Source organism: Elephas maximus, chromosome 10 (genome assembly GCF_024166365.1).
Source record: "Elephas maximus indicus isolate mEleMax1 chromosome 10, mEleMax1 primary haplotype, whole genome shotgun sequence".
Taxonomy (NCBI): domain Eukaryota; kingdom Metazoa; phylum Chordata; class Mammalia; order Proboscidea; family Elephantidae; genus Elephas; species Elephas maximus.
Genome location: NC_064828.1, coordinates 85,411,736 through 85,427,772, shown reverse-complemented (window position 1 = coordinate 85,427,772; position 16,037 = coordinate 85,411,736). Strand labels below are relative to the sequence as shown.

Below are 16,037 nucleotides of genomic sequence, written 5' to 3'. Positions count from 1 at the left end.
AAATGGATATTGCAACTCCCCCTAACTGGTCACCTTGCCCCATCATCCCCTCTACATCTACTCTCTTCGCTGACACCATAGTCATCTCTTTAAAGCATGGTCATGAGCAAATCAGATCCCTGCTTAAAAACCTCTGAGGAGTCCTCACTGCTTACCAGAGACAAGCTCAGATCCTTACACTAGGTTAGGAGGCCCTTCACAAGTTTCCCTCTGACCTCTCTGGCATCATTTTATGCTGCTCCCCATTTTCCCTGCTCTCGTTGGGCTACTCTGCTTTGTCTAGTGCACCATGCACCTCATGTTTCCTGCTGTTCCCTTTGCCTGTAATGCTCTCTCTTCTTCGTTCACTTAGAAAATTCCTAGTCATCCTTCAAGGCCCAGCTTAAATTCTACCTTCTCTCAGTATCTTTCCCTGACATTACTTATTGCTTTCCCATCTGTAAGCACTTTATTCATTTCCATATTATAGTACTTGCCACACTGTATTATAGTCATTTGTTAAAAAAGTGACTCTCTCCCTATAATAGTTACCCATTGCTGCATAACAAATTATTCCAGAAATTACCAGCTAAATAAGAAAATGTTTATTATCTCACAGTTTATGTGGATCATGAATCCAGGCATGGGTTAGAGAATACTTCTGGCTCAAACTCTCTCAAGAGATTGCAGTAATGTTATCAGCTGGGGCTATGGTCTCATCTGAAGGCTTGACTGGGAGAGGATATAATTTCAAGCTCATTCACATGGTTGTTGGCAGAACTCATTTCCTCCTAGGCTGTTGGACTGGGGTCTCCCTTCGCTCTGTGCCATATGGACTTCTCCATAGGGCATCTCACAACATAGCAGCAAGCGAGTGAGAAAGCACAGTTAGAGTACCCAAGATGAAATCATAATCTTTTTATAACCTAATGTTGGAAGCGACATCCTATCGCTTCTGCCATATTCCATTTGTTAGAGGAGAGTCAATCGGTCTGGTCCACACTCAAGGGGAGAAACCCACACAAGGGTGTGAATACCAGGAGGTGGGTATCATTGGGGCCCTCTTAAAGCCTGTCCATCACACCCACTAAAGCTTGTCCATCACACCCACTAAACTTGTCTCATTCATCTTTGAAACTTCAGCATCTAGTGTAGTGCCTGGCAGGTAATAGGTGCTCAATGGATTTGGTCAAATTAAATGGAATTATTTTTCTATAAGAACCTGATCACAATCAAGTAGATTATAAAGTTGAAGAATCCTCAAAATTAGACTAAAAGAATGATTTTTAAAAAAGTAACACAAAATTTCTAACTGTCCTGGGCATACCATGAGGTCTTTTTGTCCCAGACATTTTTATGATTGCATCCCAGTCTCACATAGAAAATGATGAGAAAGCAAGAAAGTATCTTTTTTTTTTTTTTTTCTCTTTTGACTTAACACGATTCTGTGAGATATTTTAGAAAGGAAAAAAAAATGGGAATACCATTTCAGAGGTCCTCAGACAACCCAAGAACACTCAGACCACCCATGAGTCCATCTTCCAATTCATGAAAATTTAGCACTTGGAGGATCACAAACAATCAGGGGCTGACCCGTCACTGCTGTTTTCAATTGGGTGCCCGTCAATTCTAGACATCATAAGATCTTCCTGGACCTCCAGGAATTACAGGGTCTCCAATTTGAGCAACAATTTCTCCTCCAGGTTTACTTTCCTAAAGAAAACCAAGAGCCTTTAGCTGGGGTCCATGGCTGGATGCCCCTGATGTTCAGAGACGTCTGAAATGCACAGCCAATGTCAAGGATTCACATCTCAGATTGATGTTAGGCTCTGGACGGTGATTCAGGCTGACCTCCACAAACTACTGTAGGGCAAGTATCCCTTTGGCAGATGGTTGCCTACAATCTACGATTCCAGCTAAGAATTAAAAGGAGATTCAACCTGAGTTGCTCATATCGAACACCATTTTTCCCCTCTCCCTGCCTGGCAATATCTTCCCACTGTCACACAGACCAGCTCTATCCAGATCGAATATTCCACAAGGATGAAACCCTACCCAAGGCCTCTGTCTGCCTGCAGTTTCATTTCAACCCATCTGTTCAGTCCCAACTTATTGCATGGGGTGGGAGGTGTAGTTGATGAGAAACACTTTAGGTTTCTAGGGAGATTTCTTTTGCTATCTGTCACGGCCATATTTTGATGTTGATGTTGATATTTGATTTTGATAGGACCGGGCTGGTTAACATGGGAAAGTTGACATGAATTGTAGCAGTACTCCCTGGCTATTTTAATTTCCTTTTTCATTTTTTTTCACTGAGTTTTAGCTGGTAAACTTTAGAAGACCTGTTTATCCCACCAACCAGATGGGCAATTTGGTATCAACAGTATCTGTAAATATTCTGTTTATGGAGACATAGATAGAGTCACAGCTTCATGGATATCAGATTCCAATTCTTTAATTTCATACATTGCAAAACTAATGCCCTGACAAAGTGATTTGCCCAAAGGACCCAGACGCTGTAATGAACCTCAAATTGTGACAGTCGCACCATGAGGGCAGAAACTTGACTTTTCTCCCTACTATGTCCCAGTGCCTAGAAGAGTGCCTGCCACATTTGTTTATTCAACAAACATTGTTGACAGAATGCATAAATGAATAAATTATCCTTGGTCCTCAGCTGCAGTGACTAATTAGGAGCTCTGGGGCCATTAGGCTGTCAATATCTTTCTAGTGCTGTGCCTCAGCTCCAACCTGAGCCAGTCAGGTATGTTATAGAAATCCGGGTCAAGGCTGCCCCCATTCAATTATTTCACTGCAAGAGAATTAATTGTAATACCCACAGGTTTATAGATGGATATAGGTCCATTTCCAGGGGACTCTACCTTGGACCATACCGGACCATTAAAACCTGGAGAAGTTCTAAGGCAATTTGAGAATGGCACCATGAATTCTTAACTGTTTAGTCCATTAAAAGTGCCCTTCATGTTCTTGCCTGAATGCTCTTTGTATGATTCTTTATAATGATGATCACTGCAACGATCCCGGTGGTTTGCATCCCATGTGGTATAGAGTTTGACAGCTTTAAGAGAAAGATAAGCAGACCTCTAAGATGAGTTGAACTTAGCACATTAAGGTGCTTTGGCTAAGCAAAAGGCAGCCAGCTCACACCATCATTTATTTTTAATGTGTTTTTGTTTATTTGGTCTTTGTCATTCCCGTTCTCTTTCTCTTCTTCGTCCTCTTTGAAGTACACTGAAAATGGTGAGAAAAAAAGGGAGCTCAGGTGCCTCTGGAGTGCCATTGTGGTCACTGATTTGCAGATGTTTCAGTGTTAAAAGTAACATTGGGGCAGATGAGAAGTCAGCCTGCATACTATTGCAGAGGGTTTACAAAGCAGGGCTTGAGAAATAATACACACCAAGAAGCAGTGCCTGGTTAACATGCTTATTATAATATGTGTGTAAAAGAGGTTGAATTCTCTACTGCTCAGAATTGGCTCAACTCTTTTACAGATTAAATATAGTGACTCAGAGCTTGTCCCTCTACCTGGCCAGCTGGGTCTCACCTGGGGAGTGGGATGGAGAGAGAGGGGGAAGAGAGAGAATGAATGAGAATGAATGAATCTGATTGAATGAGATGGCTTCCCAAAGTGAAATAGTAATATTTTTTTCTCCTCAAATTACTCTTCAGCGTGAGAATTTGGATTTGACTGTAATTCTCATAAATGCTTTAACTAAAACATCTTACATATTTTTGCAATATGTAAATACTAGAAGCTTAGTGTTTGTATAAATATAGAGAACTGTTAGAAATTTGAGCCAAATTATTTTCTAATGAGTGTCCACAGAGACTTGTTTTTGGTGCTATTTCAGATTTGGAATTGATTCTATGCATTTTATATAATGTAATTTATACAAACAAGGGCATCAAACCAAGGAACACAATTTGAGTCTTGCTCTAACTTGCCTAAGAACCATGGCTATTTAACTTCTCCATTCCTAAGAAATTAGTTTTTAAGAGATCAACATTGATAAATATGGTAATAAAATATAATTAGATGTTTATAATTTCACAATGAATAAATAATAGACCATGCTAGGACCACAGTTATTTGTATTTGCTTTGTTTATATATTCAGCACATACCTAGTGATAGAAGGTTTTTTTTTCTGGAGTCTAATTTAATCAGTGATGTGGCTCAGCCTAGTCCAAATTAAATACCGAGGATAATGAAATAAAAAACTCTTTTAATAAGGCTCATAATGTAAGAGACACATGTCATAGTAGTTTGTATATTTCTTTTTGCCCAGAGTTTGTTGAAAATGAACTGTGTTTCTCTCACTGGGCTGAGTCTCTATAGAGTGATATTGGCTGGTTGATGACTTGTGTTAGCTTCTAAGTCACAATCATAATGCGAGCTTAATCAACAAGGTATGTCTAGATATTTTCTTCCCTAAAAGGCTGGAAATATCGAGGTGTGGGGGCAGTTGTGTGTGAGCATGTGTGGAAGTAGGCAGCTGCAGATATGGAACTAGCACTGATTTCCCTGGGTATCTGTGTGTGTGCCTTCTCATGCAAACACCAAGAAATTCCGTTTGCCATCCCTTGATCCTTCTCAGCATCTCTGCACAGGTGTTCTTCTGTCAGGGTATGAGATGAGCCCTTCCAGTGGCAACACTGCAGTCACTGCTTCCAGACTTCTGCTTTCTCTTTTTACTGAGCTCAGTTGACTGTAATGCCATAAACATAGGTTCTCCCAGGCTCATGGACAATGTCCTTTCTGAGATGCTTCCTACACTCTACTGGTTTCCTCTTGTTCCTATCTGATGAAATAGCTCCCTGAAGCCAAATCCCCATTGTCTGAAACCCTGTCCGGTAGTTAGGTCGCTGGCACATGGTGGCCATGGGTTATGCTTTCTGTTTTAATCTCTAGGGAGGACTGGGCAATTTTGGAAGGGTGGCATGATGGTTAAGTCCTTGGTTGCTAACCAAAAGTTGGCGCTTCGAATCTACCAGCTGCTCCGTGGGAGAAAAGACCTGGTGATCTGCTCCCATAAAGATTACAGCCTAGGTAACTCTATGGGGCAGTTGTACTCTGAAACATAGGGTGGCTCTGAGTCGGAACCAACTTGATGGCACACAACAACAAGGCTGGATTAGGAATGCATCTTCATACCAAGTTCACCACTGGGTCAACTGAACATTCGTGGCAAGATATTTACTGAACCCTCCTGAGAGAACAAATTTGGAGGAACACTCAGGAAGGACTTGGTTTTTAATGATCCGGCTGAGATGAATCATGCACATGGCACCACTTTCTAAATTCATTTTGGTAATCGGAATCTTATAAATGTCCTGTTGAATCATCTCTCCCCAGGGGACCTGGGAAGGGTTGTGTCCTCTTCACTACACCAAGCTATTTAAATAGCAATGCAGGTATCCCTTGCTTTAAGAAAACTAGAGGTATGAAAAAAAAATCTAGATTTCTAAGGTATGTACATTGGGGAATGATTATTAACTTTACAAAGATTAGGATAGGAATCTGTAAGTAGTGAGTGACCACAGTAAATTGTTTTATAGCAATGTGCCTTTTTTTCTACCACCCTTGAATTGGGAAGATTGTATGTGTTATCCTTTCACTTCCAAGGACTTAAGGAATTAGTTTTGGGCAAAAATAAAGAGTTCTAGCAGTGAGACCTTGACATGGACTTCTACCACTTTCCTTAGAAACTTTTTCTTTTGTCCAACTGTGTGCATTTTTTAAGTCATTTCTGTGGTAGATAACAAGCCTTATTCTTGCAGTTTTGTCTTGTAAATGATTTTTCCATTCTTTGGAGACATGCAACAGACAGCCCACCTGTTATGGTGGCACAGAGAGGAGGGTTTCGTTCTGGGCATGGTTTTTGCACCTGCTCTAGGATCACTATGAGTCAGAATCGATTTGATGGCAACGGGTTTTTTTTTTGTTTGTTTGTTTGATGGCTGCCTGTAATATTATTTTCATTCTCTACTTTGCTCCAGGACTTAAGTGATGTCTTGAGTTCTGAGAAGGAGCTCAGCAGCCAGAGTCGAGACTGTTCTTAGTCCTACATTTTACCAAGGGGCTGGAAGCTGTGAGAGCTTAGCTCCCTTCTTTCTGGCTTGGAGGTCTTTTAGGGAGGGTGATGACTTTCCAAGATGAGAACACAGAGAAAAACCACGCGATTTTTTTCAGAGACTTTCAGCAGGAGTTTGCAAAGCCCACTTGCTACCATTCACTGGCCCAAAGCCAACCCAGAGGATAGCTGTCTTCAAAGCTTAGCACATTGGTCTAAGAGAACTTGGACATAGAGCAGGCTCTCAATAAATATTTGTGGAATGTTGCTGGATGCATGGAGCAACCCTTTCACCCCCATCCGGAGGCAGCTCCAGATGCCCAGTTGGCTGCTGAGTTCTATGTCATGCTCTGGAATGTGCTGACCTTCCTTCCTAGGGAAGACACCACTACTGAAGAGTGTTACTATTAGTAGGGCAGTGTTTACTCTGATCTGTCAACCCTCCCCTCACTCAGGTCTTTACTGAGCAATGACAAACTCAAGAACCTGTTGAGGCCAAAGCAGCTGACTGCTTTCTCCTTCCTGAAATCTCTTCTTTTGAGTGGTGTGACCGATACTCGACCAATTTTCTTCTTACCTTTCAAGTCATTCTTGTTTCCTTTGCTGCTTCTTTCTTTTGAAATTTAAGTGGCTGTATTCCTTAAAGCTCAGTTCTAGGCCGTTTTCTCTCTTCTTTTTCTTTCCCTTCCCTTCTCTTTTCCCACTCCTCTCCTCTCTCTTCTTCCCTTTCCCTAGATGTTGTTTTTGTTAGGTGCCGTCGAGTTGGTTCCGACTCATAGCAACCTCATGCCCAACAGAACAAAACACTGCCTGGTCCCGTGCCATCTTTTACAATTGTTGTTATGAGCTCATTGTTGCAGCCACTGTGTCAATCCACCTCGTTGAGGGGTCATCCTCTTTTCTGCTGGCTCTGTACTTTGCCAAGCATGATGTCCTTCTCCAGGGACTGATCCCTCCTGACAACATGTCCAAAGTATGTAAGACGCAGTCTCACCATCCTTGTTTCTAAGAAGCATTCTAGTTGTACTTCTTCCAAGACAGATTTGTTTGTTCTTTTGGCAGTCCGTGGTATATTCAATATTCTTCGCCAACACCACAATTCAAAGGCGTCAATTCTTATTCAGTCTTCCTTATTCATTGTCCAGCTTTCACATGACTATGATGCAATTGAAAATACCATGGTTTGGGTAAGGTACACCTTAGTCTCCAAGGAGGCATCTTTGCTTTTCAACACTTTAAAGAGGTCCTTTGCATCGTTGGATTTCTTGACTGCTGCTTCCATGGCTGTTGATTGTGGATCCAAGTAAAGTGAAATCCTTGACAACTTCAGTCTTTTCTCCGTTTATCGTGGTGTTGCTTATTGATCCAGTTGTGAGGGTTTTTGTTTTATTTATGTTGAGGTGCAATCCATACTGAAGGCTGTGGTCTTTGATCTTCATTAGTAAGTGCTTCAAGTCCTCTTCACTTTCAGCAAGCAAGGTTGTGTCATCTGCATAAAGCAGGTTGTTAATGAGTCTTCCTCCAATCCTGATGCCTTGTTCTTCTTCATATAGTCCAGCTTCTCGGATTATTTGCTCAGCATACAGATTGAACAGGTATGGTGAAAGGATACAACCCTGACGCACACCTTTCCTGACTGTAAGCCAATCGGTATCCCTCTGTTCTGTCCGAACAACTGCCTCTTGATCTATGTAAAAGTTCCTCATGAGCACAATTAATAAAGTTTCATTAATTCTCATGGTTTCAAATACCATCTATTTAGCAAAAACTCTTAAATTTGTATCTCTAGCCCGTACTTCTCTTTTGAGCTCTGTTAACTACCCACTTGACATCTCTACCAGGAAGCCTCACAGACTTCCCCAGATTCAACATGTTCAAAACAGATTGTATCCTTTCTCCTCTATTTGGTCCCCATACCCTTTCTATAGTCTTCCTCATCTAAGTAAGTTTCACTGCAATCCACCTAGTTTCTCAGGTCAAAAACATGGGCTATTTCTCATCTGCTCTCTTTTCTACATTCCTGGCATCCAAACAATTGTCCAGTTCTGTCAATTATATCTAATGTTTCTCAAATCTCCAACTTAGTCTAATCATCTCTGTCTCTTTCCTGGTAGCTGCATCAGTCTCCTAACTAGTTTCCTGTCTTACATCTCTGCATTCCCCTGCCCCCCCACAACAAATTCCCTAGACAACAGCTTGTTGTTGTTGTTTTTTTTTTTAACTCTTCATTTTGAAATAATTGAAGATTTGTAGGGAGCTGCAAAATGTAGAGAGGTATTGTGTATCCTTCACCAAGTTACCCCAGATGGTAACGTCACGCATACATTGATATTATGTTATCAAAACCAGGCACTTGACATTGATACAATCTACATATCTTACTCAGATTTTACCTGTTTTATATGCGCACATATATGTATGTATGTGTATAGTGCTATGTTATCAACATGTGTAACTACAACCACACTCAAACAAGATACAGAACTGCTCCATCACCACAAAGGTCCCTCCTGCGGAAGAATGCTCCTTCAAAAACACAATGTGATTCATGTACTGCCTTGCTTAAAACCCTTTAGTGCTTCAAAGCCCCAAATCCTTAAGGTCTACAATAGCCTGTGTAACCTGGCTCTAGCTACCTTTTCGGCTACCTCTTGCTCCTTTCCCTTTGCTTGCCAAGCCTCTGCTCACTAGCCTTCCCCTTTTTTTACATTTGCCAAATGCCTTCACTGCTCAGGGTCTCCACATGTGCTGTTCCCCCAAACAGGAACCCTCTCCCACCCAGCTAACTCCTTCTTATCCAGAGGTATCAGCTTAAAGGTCTTTCTCGGGGAAGTTTTCCTCGACAGCTCAGACTAGATTAGGTTCTCCTTTTGTTTAACTGCCAGTTATGCTTTTCCTTCATGGCAGTTATCACACAATTGCAAGTAAATAGGTATGTGTGTAGTTTATTAATTTATGGTTCTTTGATTATATTAGAAGGACTTGTGTGTGTCATACTCACCACTGTACCTTTTCTGTCTAGCGCAGCGGCTGCCCTAGTGGGTACTCAATAGACACTTGTTAAATTAAAGAGCAATTATGAGCTGATTGGTTGTGGCTGGGTGTGGCCCGAGATCAGGAACTAGGCAAAATCAACTGCCTTGACTTCAACCTTCCCAAAGGTGCCCTGTCAGGGAACCTGGACATCTATGGTCTATATCCCCAGAATCTCAAACTCCAACATTTCCCATTCCCATCCCAGCATTCCTGGTTGTCTCTAAGAATTTGGAAAAGGAAACAACTCTGGCCAGTGTCCTTCACAGGAAGATCTTTGTGATGCTTTCAAAGAGCACCAGGTAGATATTCATCTAGCCTTCTAACGTTGGGCGTCTTTCTCTTTGGGGCCACTGTCATCTCATCACCTTAAGAGAGTTATTAGTTCAAGAACTGTGGGAGTCTCTAAGTTGGATGTCACCTGAGAAGTCCTTGAACAGCTTTTAGATCAGTCCTGTTCTTGATGTTTCTACCCTGCTGTTTGCTAAGTGTCCTCCCCACCAACAAGTTATTTCTATGCCTACCCTCACCCTCTCAGAGATAATGTAGTGTAGTTTGTATTTTAGAACCCAAAACTTGAAGGGTTGTCTGAGTAAAAAATATCTTACTCAAATGACTGTGATGTAATCAGTTCTCTGAAGATTTGAAATGGGAGGAAATGGGGGCCTCCTTCTGGAATAGGGCTTTGCCAAGGGACGTGGGGATCTCATGGGATCCAACCCTGTCTGTCTAGGGCACTGAGTTGGTAGAGCTAACCCCAATTGGTACCCCGCTGTCTACAGTATCCCTCTTTAAAGTACACAATCCTTCACATGGATAAGGCAACACGACATACTATATAGTGGGTACGGCAGAGTTGGGAGCTCTGGAGAATAGTGAATCTCCAGCAGTAGGCAAAGCCGTCAATTACTTTGTGAGAGAGTCAGTAATGGGCCCTGTGCTGGGTGCCTTTGGCAGATTCCTGTCTGATTCGTAGCACTGGGCAATCTGAGAGCATCATCCAAGTTTTCCTTTCCTGCCAAATAGAAGTTCAAGGGTCTTCCCTTTCAACAGCTCATAGCTGTCCTCTTATTTCTGGCATCTTTCTTTTGGATAAGCTGTGGCTGAGGATAGAGTCCAGCCTCAGGTGTTGGTCCACTGGGACTATGTGCTCAGAGGTCATGGCTCAATGTCCCTCCCCTCATCTTGCTATTGGCTTGATTAAATAATATGGTACTGGGATGGAGGAAGGAGAATCCGTGACTGGTCTTTTCAGGATACATCTGGCCATCACGTGCCTTTCGTTTTGATTCTCCGCTTCTTCACCCTCCTGGCCCAGACACTTCATACTGTAGTCCCTGTTACTGTTCAGAGCTTGGACTTTCGCTAGTCTCATAGCATGGGCCTGGATACTTTAGATGACACTGCAGTGCCTCATATTGCCCCTGGCACTGACTCTGGAAACTGTACATGATCCATCTGACCTTATTTCCTGTGCCCCAAGGCCATGTGAAAAACTTATTTGGATAAGAAGGTCCAGGTCCAAACAGCTGTTATGTTTTGGTCCTGCCACAGCAGGTGCTGGGGCTTGAAGACTGTACTGGTGTCTCTCATGGTGAGGCCTTATGCTGTGCACTCTGCAAATTCCTTTCTGGTTCTCACTGATCACCACTTTCTGTCCTCATCAACTGGTTATAATTATGGGGGCACATGGCTATGAGGGCAGGGGGTCTTGGATGGCATCTATCACCAGCAAAAGGCCTTGACCCGATGTAATTGAGGAAGAAGTGTTGGTGAGGTCCTCAGTTTGTCTCCCGACACGGGCTAACTCCCTGATTTGGGCATAAATGTGTTTTCAGTTAGTGGGTGTGAGAGGTGACAGGTCAGACCCTCTGGCCCTAATGCTACCCTTTCTGGCTTCCTTCAGGTCACCCGACCTGCCTGCAGTTCACCCTGAACATGACTGAGGCCGTCAAGACCTACAAGTGGCAATGCATAGAGTGCAAATCCTGCATCCTCTGTGGGACCTCGGAGAATGATGTAAGTTTGGGGCTTTCCCCCGTGGGAGGGAAAAATCCAAGGAGGAGTCCTTTGAGAAGTGGAGAGGAAGGCAGGGCTCTTATCACTCACTGGGCTCCTGGGGAAAAATGTCAGTCAGGATCTTCTTCTTGCTTTCTGCTCCCAGGACCCTTGGGACCCTTGTAGTAGGGGGACCTTGGGTGGTCTTTGTGCTTGTGGAGAGAGAGATGCAGGAGATATTGACCAGAGGCTGTCTTGCTGGCCATTTGCCCTTTACTTTGGAACTCAGGAGCTCCCTGGCCATGAACCCTTGAAAGTTAAGTGATTGACAATGGTGACCACTACTTATGGTTGGGGAAGCCCTGGTGGTGTAGTGGTTAAGAACTACAGTTGCTAACCAAAAGGTTGGCAGTTCGAATCCACCAGGTGCTCCTTGGAAACTCTAGGGGCAGTTCTACTTTGTCCTGTAGTGTTGCTATGAGTTGGAATCAACTCGATGGCAATGGGTTTGGGATTTTTCTTTTTTTGTACTTATGGTTGGGATGCACTTGACTGTTTACACGACATTCCAGAGTGCATGATCTCATTTGGTCTAAATGTTAAATGTAATAAATTCAGAATTTAGAAAAAAATGCTTTTTGTTATGGATAATCTCAAGCATATACAAAGAATAACAAAATAGATGTACTCTAACGTCATCTTTAACGATGACAAATACATGCCCAATCTTGTTTCATAAATACCACCTTCTACCCCATGTAATAGCAATCATATATCATCTCACCTATAAATATTTCATGTGTAGCTCAAAAAGATAAGGACTTAATTTTTATTGACGTGGCTAAAATATCAATAATCCCTTAAAATAATCAAATATCTAGCCAGCATTCATATTTCCTTAACTGTCTTATAAATGTTTTTATTACAGTTTATGTATTTGAACTGGGATCCAAATAAGGACCATACATTGCAATTAGTTGATATGTCCTTAAAGTTTCTTTTACTATATAAGTTTTCCCTCTGTCTTGCTCTCTCCTTTTTTTTTTTTTTTTTTTTGCTCTTGAATTTTTTGTTGAAGAAATCAGATCATTTGTTCATTACTTTCCCAGGACCATATTTCTGTATTTTACTGACAACACCAGGTTTCTCTCTTTTTGTGAAGCTAGCAACTATTGAGGACCATCAGCTAGACTGATTATTTCATATTTCATTAGGGGTTGCAAAATGGTGACATTCTTATTTTATAATACCTTCTCTCTTTGTTAGGTGGAGTAATTCTGTAATGAAAAACTTTCCCAACCTCATATTTGCTTAACTTATGTAGAGATCATATAGAAAAAGTGGGATAAATGCTTGATTCCTTCCCTCTGTTTATCAGTTTTCAAAATAACAGAATTTCAGAACTTATTCATGATAAAAAACACTCAAGAAAATAGGAATTGTGGGATACCTTCTAAATGTGATTAAATATTCATACTTCAGGACTAAAGCCAGTATCTTATTTAATGGAGAATCACTACAGACATTTCCACTAAGATCAGGAACCAATAACACTGTCTACTATCTTTACTACTATTCAACATTGTTCTAGAAATATTGGCTAATGCAATTAGACAGGAAAAGACAATTAAATGCATGTGAATGGTTAACAAAGAAGTAAAACTTTCTCTATTTGCATATGATATGATAACATATCTGGAAACCCTGGAGAATTAATTATTAAGCACATACATATACATATGGATAGATATAGATGTAAATATAGATACATGCATATATAGCTACATATACATTTATCTCTTAGCTCTGTCTATTGGAAAGACCTAGAATGAATGACAGCCCAGAAGCAATGAGCACACATAGCACCCAGATCTTGGTTTCTAAATACCATTCTCCAATAAAAGGAACCAGGGATCCTTGGAGAAATGGCTGATGCCAGGGCTAAGGCAGGGGAGATACAAGAGGAGCTTGGAACATCTTGTGGTGCCAGAAAGTAAGGAATTACTCAAAAAATGATGAGGCATGTCTAAAGGACACAGGAGCCAACCTGAAGAAATTTCCAATGGCCAAAGCTGGAACAATTTGAGCAACAAAATAGATAACGATAGTATTGGATTATAACCCAAAGAATAAAATAAACATCCATACTGATAGAAACTAATAAACAAATAAATTAGTTCTTCATAGAGAATTGGATTGAGAGGGACCAGGTGGCTAACAAGCAAACAGAAAGGAAACTTTGGATGAGGAAGAAGAATAGGAACTATAGTTTATAGTTTTACACTCAGGAGATACAAATTATGGCCCTTGAATTAAAAACATTTTGTTTAGCTATACACCTAAGAGTTGATTCTGAATGCTTTCCAGTGGGGGCATGCCTGCCTTATTTGGGCAAGTTCTCAGCATCATACATTTTCATTACCAGTCTGGAGCTTACTAAAGGCCATTTTATTTAGTAGTCTGACTTGAAATTCATTTCCCATTTTAATCAGTCAATACCTTAAATACCTTCTAGATCTTCTATGGGTCATCTGGGTGAAGGAGGAAAGCAAAGCCAAATCTTCAGGACATGAGCCTGCCCATTGATACAATAAATATTTATCAAATGCTTAGTATATTCCAAGGATACAAAAATGAATAAGGTCTTATCCCTGCCTTTAGGGTTTCAACAAACAGATAAATAATTGTACCACAGCATAGTGAAGTATGACAGTTGAAGGATTTACAGTATTACATGGTCATGGAGGAGTCCCTCGGTGGTGTGAACCATTAACACGCTCAGCTGTTAACTGAAAGGTTGGAGGTTCGAGTCCACCTATAGGCATCTTGGAAGAAAGGCCTGACAATCTACTTCTGAAAAATCTGCCATTGAAAATCCTATGGAGCACAGTTCTACTCTGACATACATGGCATCACTTATATTTCTTTAAATTCCCATACCAAAACCCTGAAAGTTCTGAGGTATCGTGGATGTTACCTCCATGTACGGTTGTTGCCCATTTCACAGATGTAAAGAGTAAGGCCTGTAGGAATTTAATTAAAACTCTCAAACATTTAAAGTACATTCTATACACTAAATAATCATCGTGGGGGCATAAAAATGCATAAAATTAGTATTCTGCCCTTAGGGAAGAACAAGCTATTAGCTTCTGGAGTTCAGAAGAATAAGGAATCCCTTTAAGTGGTGATCAAGGAAGGTTTCTTGGAGGAGGAGCAAAACCCCAAAGTGGGGGTGTTATTGCTGTTTGTTGCCTTTGAGTCAATTCTGACTCATGGCAGCCCCACGTGTGCAGAGTAGAACTGCTCCATAGGGTTGTCAATGGCTGTGACCTTTTGGAAGCAGATTGCCAGGCCTGTCTTCCGAGGTGCCTCTGGGTGGGTTCAAACTGCCAACCTTTGGCTAGTAGTCAAGTATTTGACCATTTGTGCCATCCAGGGACTCCTAAAGTAGGAGTAGAATTTTTTTTTTATAATTGGGGAGATATTCCAGGTGTGGGCAAAGCACAAGACGTGTTCAGGGACGGTGAGGGCTCTAAATGGGGTAACAAGGAGGTTGACCTAGGAGAATACATCTGAAGGAACAGGTGGGGACCAGATTTTGGCCCTAAATAATTCAATCCTCCCCTCCCTCACCCACCTACTCTGTATTCCATCAGGACCAGCTACTCTTCTGTGATGACTGTGACCGTGGCTACCATATGTACTGTCTAAATCCCCCAGTGGCTGAGCCCCCAGAAGGTAATGACGATGAGGTCAACAATAACAACCACAACAGCTACTACTACTACACTTATTGAGCCTTCACTATGGTGCAGGCCTTGGGCTAAGGGCTTTACATGTCTTGTCTCATTTAATCATCACAGCCCTACGAGGTAGGTGTGACTACTACCATTTTACAGGTGAGGCAACTGAGGTACAGTTCAACCAGCTGAACTTTCAACATGAAGGCATGAAGATACTTCACAGACATGTGGCTGAAACGGTGGGGAAGTGTGAGCTTCCATGGGAACTGGCCAACTCCAGGCTATGGGCTAGGTTAGGGGCACGACCAGGAGTGTGGGTCTCCACAGCAGTGCAGCAAGTCATTTCCAAGCACTTACTATTAGCTGAGCAGCACTTACTGTCTGTTGAACAATGGACTCCACCATGTTTCCAGGACTGGGTCTTGGTCTCAGGATTGTGAAAGTCAAAAGAAAACAAGGCTTACAAGAAGTTAGGGCCACTGGGGTGGGGTTTGAGGGTTGGAAAAGGGGCTGCTACTAATGCCATCTTGTTTATTGTAGGAAGCTGGAGCTGCCACTTATGCTGGGAACTGCTCAAAGAAAAAGCCTCAGCCTTTGGCTGCCAGGCCTAGGGCCCAAGGTCACAGAACGTGACTTGCTACTGGAGGGCTGAACCAGAACTCAGTTCAAACCAGATCAAGCCCCTACTCCCATATATCCAGACAAACCAGCTGTAAGGAAAGTAATAGTCACAGAGGGACATGGACACGTGGAACTAAGAGGCCGAGGTGTCTACTTACCTCTCACATACAGGTTTCAGCACTTCAGCCAGCCCCTCCTCATTTCTACCAGAAGAATCTTGCACTTTTAAAGAACAATTCCAGCCCTAGCCCTATGGAATCCCTCTTAACTTTTACCCTAGCACCACAGCCCCTTCACTGGCTCACATTTTAAGGGAAGCCATTTTGTGACCACTGATCAGTCCTTCATGTGTAGTTTGGTGTTTTCTATTTATTGTGTTCTAAGAAGTCTTCACATAGCTTCCCCACCCCCAGCAGAGGTGCTTCACCCTAAACTATTACCAGAGGAACAAAAGGTTGTAGAGAAGTTGTTATTTATTACGACCCTTATCTGGAAACTTTTAGACTTGGAGCCTGAAGGCCATCTTGAAGGTGGAGCCCTGGAATCCCTCCTTGTTCCCTGGTTTCTGT

At 42.0% G+C, this 16,037-nt stretch overlaps 1 protein-coding gene across 1 annotated transcript in view; it reads left to right on the top strand.

The window, feature by feature from the left end:
• Positions 1–15,364, top strand: part of DPF3 (double PHD fingers 3) — a 294,608-nt gene extending 279,244 nt beyond the window's left edge. Inside the window, exons 10-12 of the mRNA XM_049897757.1 lie at positions 11,013–11,125; positions 14,761–14,842; positions 15,004–15,364. Of these exons, the coding sequence (XP_049753714.1) occupies positions 11,013–11,125; positions 14,761–14,842; positions 15,004–15,287 (479 nt within the window). The 3' untranslated portion in view covers positions 15,288–15,364. The remainder of the gene's footprint in view (positions 1–11,012; positions 11,126–14,760; positions 14,843–15,003) is intronic.
• Positions 15,365–16,037: the final 673 nt, after the last annotated feature.